At 41.3% G+C, this 6195-nt stretch overlaps 1 protein-coding gene across 1 annotated transcript in view; it reads right to left on the reverse strand.

Moving 5' to 3' along the window:
• The window catches only part of PTGES (prostaglandin E synthase), a 55182-nt gene extending 49329 nt beyond the window's left edge, over positions 1-5853 (reverse strand). Inside the window, exon 1 of the mRNA XM_063431438.1 lies at positions 5677-5853. Coding sequence (XP_063287508.1) covers positions 5677-5781 — 105 coding nt within the window. The 5' untranslated portion in view covers positions 5782-5853. The remainder of the gene's footprint in view (positions 1-5676) is intronic.
• Between the last annotated feature and the right edge of the window lie 342 nt (positions 5854-6195).

Consider the following 6195-nt stretch of genomic DNA (forward strand, 5'->3'; position numbering starts at 1 on the left):
GCAGTCATTTTTCATGTTCAATTTTTTCAGTTGATGTTAAATTTGAAATTTACTTTGAATTCCCAAATAGTCTCTTTTTTTAAGGAATAACCATTCTAGTATTTCCTATGACATACTTTTTTTTTATATATAAATCTATTTCTAAGAGTTTTAAAATAATTCTTAGATTGTTTTCTTTACAGAGGAATTTATTTTAAGCCCCGTAACTCTGGGTTTGCGTCCTTGTAAATACTGGTTAGTTATGCGCGGTGACATCGGTTAGCAGAAAATAGCTTGAGTGCCGCCAAAGCGACATGCTATGCACCAGAACTAAGAAGGGGTATGGACACATTTTTAGAACGCTGCGTAGAAAGTTCAAACCTTGTGAAAAACAGAACGCTTGTACATGCATTGTGATGGGTGACAAAACAACATTTTGCTTATAATAGAAGCACATTGATGTCAGCAATCCTTTGCGAGAATGGTATATAGCTGTACATACAGAGCAGGTCAGAAGATGTACATGACCTTTCACAGACAGAAGCTATGAGTTTGTGTCTGAGAGGAGGATTAGCTTTTCACTCAACGAGATTAGCAGATCAAAGATTCCGTAAGAGGCAGGATAATGCCTACAACAAGTGATACTTTAATAACGTTGCACTCAGTGGCTTTCTTAAGAACCCCCTTTGACTACTTTACCTGCAACATGTAAAGACAGCGTAAGAGACTGTATCCTGCAAATAATAAAAACATGATTCTACAGTAAACAAAGCATGTCAAGTCTAAATGGCATATGCTTTAGCCTCTCTTTCTGCATATTAGGTGTTGAATAGCGACTTTTCAAAAACAACGTGGAGCGGCCGGAAACACATAGGCTGAGGGTCATATGAGTTTCAGTTCTGTAGCAGCCCAGGCCAAGGACACAAACACAAGGCCAGATTGATTGGTTCATCCTTGTGTGTTGACAAAAAGATGATTAACAGTATAGGAGCAGCTTACCAAAGAGAGGACATCCAAGGGTTATTGCTAGACTTGTGTACAAATCCTTTTCACCTGTGATGAGCAAATCAAATTCCTGTTACTACGCCCAAACTAATCGATCGGTCACGGATTAACAATTAACCGGAATTTGACTAGTGTGGTGAAATGGATTTGTGCAGAAAATCGAGGTATTGCCTGCAAAAGGATTATGTTTAGCGCTGGCTAGATCAGTACAGAGTTGGATGAATGTGTTGGGAGTGGATGTACACAGCAGCTGGAGTATCAGAGGTTGACCCATATTTTATTCCCCCTGGTTCAGCACTTTCCAATAGTGTGCATAGAACCGAACGCTAGCTCCCTGGCGACCATTCGCATGGACCAAAACCACGAATAGACTTCAGGGGGACTTAGCAGCGAAAGCCCTGGAACTATTTTCAAAACTATTTTCGGCATGAAGACTTCGCAGTGCCCAGTTGGTCCCCAGCGGCACTTAGCCGAGATTCTCTTTAACTGTTTCGGGCATGGGACCATGTGTGCGGTCGGTCAAACAAATGACTTTCAGGAAATTCCTGAACTGATCTGGGTGATTTTTGGATATGTTGGTCACCCAGATCAGGGCTATCAGAGGATGTAACTTTTGTGGGAGTTTTATTTATTTTAGGGTACTTTTGGGGTGTTTGGCACAGGCACAGGGGAGGGATTATCTTGTTTTGTATGGGAGTGTCCTGGATCTGATAGCCAATGTAATTGTGTATTTGTTTCTACTGTGGTTTACTCTCAGGTCCAGGGGGAGTGCCCCTTGCATGGGGACATGCATATAAGGCCAGTTGTGGCTGCCATTAAACGTATTCCAGCTTGAACTCCCAGAACTATGTGTCGTCTGGATACTGGGAGGGGAAAGGGCTATTCTAAAATCACTTTTCCAGTGTGGAGGATTCAGTAGGGAAAGTCCTTGTAAGGACTAGAGCTCCCAGGACTGAGTGTTGTCCAGTGCGAGTTCCCCATTTGGCTCCAGGAGAGCAGTTTTGGGACCGCAGTCAAGCCATGGTGACTGTGGGCAGAAGTGCTGCAATTTATCCCCTATTCCAGCTAGGAAGCGGTCCTTGGCGGAGGTACCCTGCTGGGGTACAGGAAGCTCCGTTACTGCGCCTACTCTTCCAGAACTCAGTCTGGGAATAAAATGCTGCCAATAGTAGCATTTGATTGAGGTGTTTGACCGCGCATGCATACCTCCAATCCATCCTCTATCAGAATCAATGGATTAGAAGCATGCTGATGACTTAAAAGGCGGAGCGGGTGGCTGCAGCAGAGGAGTGCCAGGACTGGAAAATGAGGGGAGTAGTCTCTTTTGATCTTTAAATTTTCATTAGCAAAGGGAGGTGGACAGAAGGGAATGTATAGTCCTGAAATAATGATTGGTAAGTAGGGACTATAGTTTTCCTTTAAATGAGCACCCTGATATTAGTAGTACGTTTAAAAAAATAAATTAAAAAAAGTTTAACTTTTAAAATCACCATTCCCAACTCTCCCTTCACCGTAACCTACTCCTCTCGGCTACATGCTCCAGTACCACATCTCTTAAGTCATTTGACAAATAAGCCATACTTGCCTTGAAACTTCCATATACAGACACCACACGCCTGACTCGACCCAGGTGCCTACATACACACACCAGATGAGACGCTGTGAGCCGACAGTTCCGTGGTTTAAGGAAACCCATACCCCTCACGACCTGTCACTGTTACCCAGAGCTCATTTACGCATAATATAAAGTGCAACCGCAGTGACGACTGGGCTGGAGGGACCCATGGGAAACTGTACACACTCACATACCCATTTTATCCAATTTTAGTTAATAGAGCCCTTAGTATGCAACTATGCTGGAAACTGGGTCACATGACCACAAAATAGATAGGACGAGCAAAATTCACCAGACTCACTTACGCAACTACTAATGTATGATGTTGATTGTTCTGTAAAGGTCCTGCAAGACCAAACGTTTTTACTGCATTGGGACCTGCAAGGTTATTTTGATGTTCTTATAATTCTGTTCTATTAACAACAAAATAAAAACTAGATATACAAAAAAGGAAAAATAATAATAATTCCTTTTCTAATTAAATTTGAAAGTTTAGATGCAGGCCTACTTTTAAAAATGAATAAAAACTTTTTCCAGTGTCAGGACAGACGTCTCATACTCATCAGTCCTGATAACTTGGCCAAATCGGATGCAAAAAGGACACAGGGTACATGCTTCTGAATCCATTGCTACTTTATGGGAAGCATTGTCCATGCATTGAGCGATGACATTGAACATGGAGAATTTCTCCAATTCGACTATTTATCTGAAGATTTTTAATTCCATGGTTAACTCTTAGCAGTTCAGAGTTTAGTGAACAAACCGCTAAAAAAGACTCCACACTGTAAAGTTGCATACAATTAATTTGGACCCGACAATGTTTTGCCCCAAAAGGGCTACCAGGAACTTATTAAACACCCCCCCCTCCCCTCCCCCCCCCCTCCTCCCCTCCCCCCCCCTCCCCCCCTCCCCTCCCCTCCGCCACCTCCCCTCCCCCCCCTCCCCTCCCCGCCCCCCCTCCCCCCCCATGCATAGAAAATGTTTTCAGGTCCACACTCTGGTGGAATAAGTCAATTTTATGCAACTTTACCCAATGTTGTGACTTTAATTATTTGAGTGCACCTGAAAAGATGCTCAGCTTGATTTAGTGCAGTTTTAATCTGTCTTTAGGACTGCAACGGGCACTTGGCAGGGCTGCTACTGGGAGTGTGTGCCCTCAGGGACACTAATGGGTGTGGGTTAGGGACAGAGACACTAATTGGGTGGGGCAGGGACACAAATGGGGAGGGCTAATGCAAAGACATTAATGGGGTTTGGTTAGCGGCAGGGACACTAATTGAGGATGGTTTGGGGGCAGACACATTAGTGGAAGTGATACGGCTGTTATGGGGTTTGGAGGGAGAGACAACCTGGGGCTCATCATACACACAGTAGGTGCACACTGAATACCCACACTGCACATATTACACACACTACACTCATCCTGCACGCACACTTACTATGAGGGGACAGAGGGTGAAACACTCAGGGTTAATAACTAAACATCACACAAATGAAATCTGAATGGAAAAACGGAGGCAAAACGTTGTAACTATTGCTGTGTTGGAGAATTTTTCCAAATTAACTTTATTTTTGTCTCTGTTTTTACATTTGGATTTATTTAGCGAAAAAATGTGGAATTCAGTAAATAACCCTGTTTATGGCCAGGGGCTCTAGGCAGGTACAGCACTCTAAAAGTTTCCACACACGTGACACACATAATTCACATTATGTCATATTTTAAAAAAATACTCTTTACCATCTTTAATCCATCTTGTTCAATAATATCAGCGTCTTCACGTTTCATTTGGAATTTAAATTATTATAAATTACTTTCTCAGAGCAGGGGTACTTAGGAATTATTATTATTTTTTTTTTTACATGCAGGGGTCTCCATAAGAGGTTGAGAAACACTAGTCCAGGCTTCCCCAAACTCCGGCCCTCCAGATGTTGCTGAACTACAACTCCCATGATTCCCAGCTTATCTATTGCATTCATAGATTCATGGGAGTTGTAGTTCAGCAACATCTGGAGGGCTGGAGTTCGGGGAAGCCTGGACTAGTGTTTCTCAACCTCTTATGGAGACCCCTGCATGTAAAAAAAAATAAATAATAATACTAGTCTATGGAAACAAATGGGTTAAGCATTTAGAAAAGCCGAGACTATCTTCCCTTGTGAAATGCATTGATGCTAAATAAATAGAGCCTTATGTTAAGCAGGGACTCAACACTTTCTAATTGGCAATAAACACAAAGATACACTTGTGAAATTTTGTGGGGAACACTCTGGTTGCAAGAGATCACAAACAGTTATTTGCCAACTGCAAATGTTATTCACAGAACTCTGTAACACGTTACTGCATATAATTTTTAACAGCTGTATTTACCCAAAATCCCATGTGGCAGACTTCCACAAAAGCTAATAAGTTATAAACAAGCCTCCGATATATCTTATTTAGAAAAATATTTCTATTTAAAAACCTGCATGAGATTTTATATGGTTTTTGGATAAATGTCATCATTATTAAAAAATAAATAAAAAAAATCACAATGTGGGTTTTTAAGTCAAACAATTTTACACCACTTAATACATTTGAATTTCTATACGAGACTCCAAGTACATCTGCTTGCCAAGTGCCAACAGTGTCACTTTAAGGTAAAGTTTTTTTTTGGGTTTTTTTTTAGCTCGTTCTAAAACAGATGATTTTTAACCCCTTGGTGGGGACCATTTACTAAGTCTCCATGCCATTTCATGGTTTCCATTGGTGTCATGAAATGGAATAGAGGCAATATTTTGTGCATCTGTGGAGACCCCTCTGACATTTGGAAGAGTTTAATTTGTTTTGCAAGATTTACCTCAATATGAAAAATACAGCTAAAGAATGTATTTTCCAATCGATGACTAAGTCACCACCCATGTACATAATTTGTATCCCTGACAAATGAGGTTACACAGTACTGTAAGAAGCAGGTTTTGAAATGCACACAGCTCTCTGCCTCTTCTGTTTTAACTTCCAGAAATCGAAGAGCATGCAAAAAAACAGATTAAAAAAAAAAACTTTGTACAAAAAAACCCTGTGCAAACAGAGTGAGACTTACTTTCTTGCGGAGTCGAATCTGTCCTGTTATTATAGCCAAGAGATACATCTTTAGGATTAGCAGCGTGCTATAAAGCGTAAAAGACATAAAAACTTCATTGTCCATTTTGTGTGATGTGCTGTTAGCTCTCACACTGTAGACTCTGCAAGAGGAGAGCAGCACATACCCATTGTCTAGAGGGGAGGAGAAAGAAATGGGTTGTGCTGGGGAGAGAGACACCCTTTAAGGAAATCTAATGACCCCTTTACTGATTTAAAACAACACTGTATTGCACAGATAAAATGGCACACTATCATTGAGAAGGCTGTAGATAATTTCAAAGTTGACTTAAAGGGACACTGTAGGCAACCAGACCACTTCTTCTCAATGACAATGTCCATTCCAGTCCTGTACTGTTCGGCAATAGCAAGAAAAAAAAAACCTTCAGGCACTCACGGAATTAAAGCCATAGGCAGATTTATTGGATCAGGAAAGCAAAACAATGTTTCGACCTGTAAATAGGTCTTCATCAAGCTGTCC

This window comes from Pelobates fuscus, chromosome 9 (genome assembly GCF_036172605.1).
Source record: "Pelobates fuscus isolate aPelFus1 chromosome 9, aPelFus1.pri, whole genome shotgun sequence".
Lineage (NCBI taxonomy): Eukaryota > Metazoa > Chordata > Amphibia > Anura > Pelobatidae > Pelobates > Pelobates fuscus.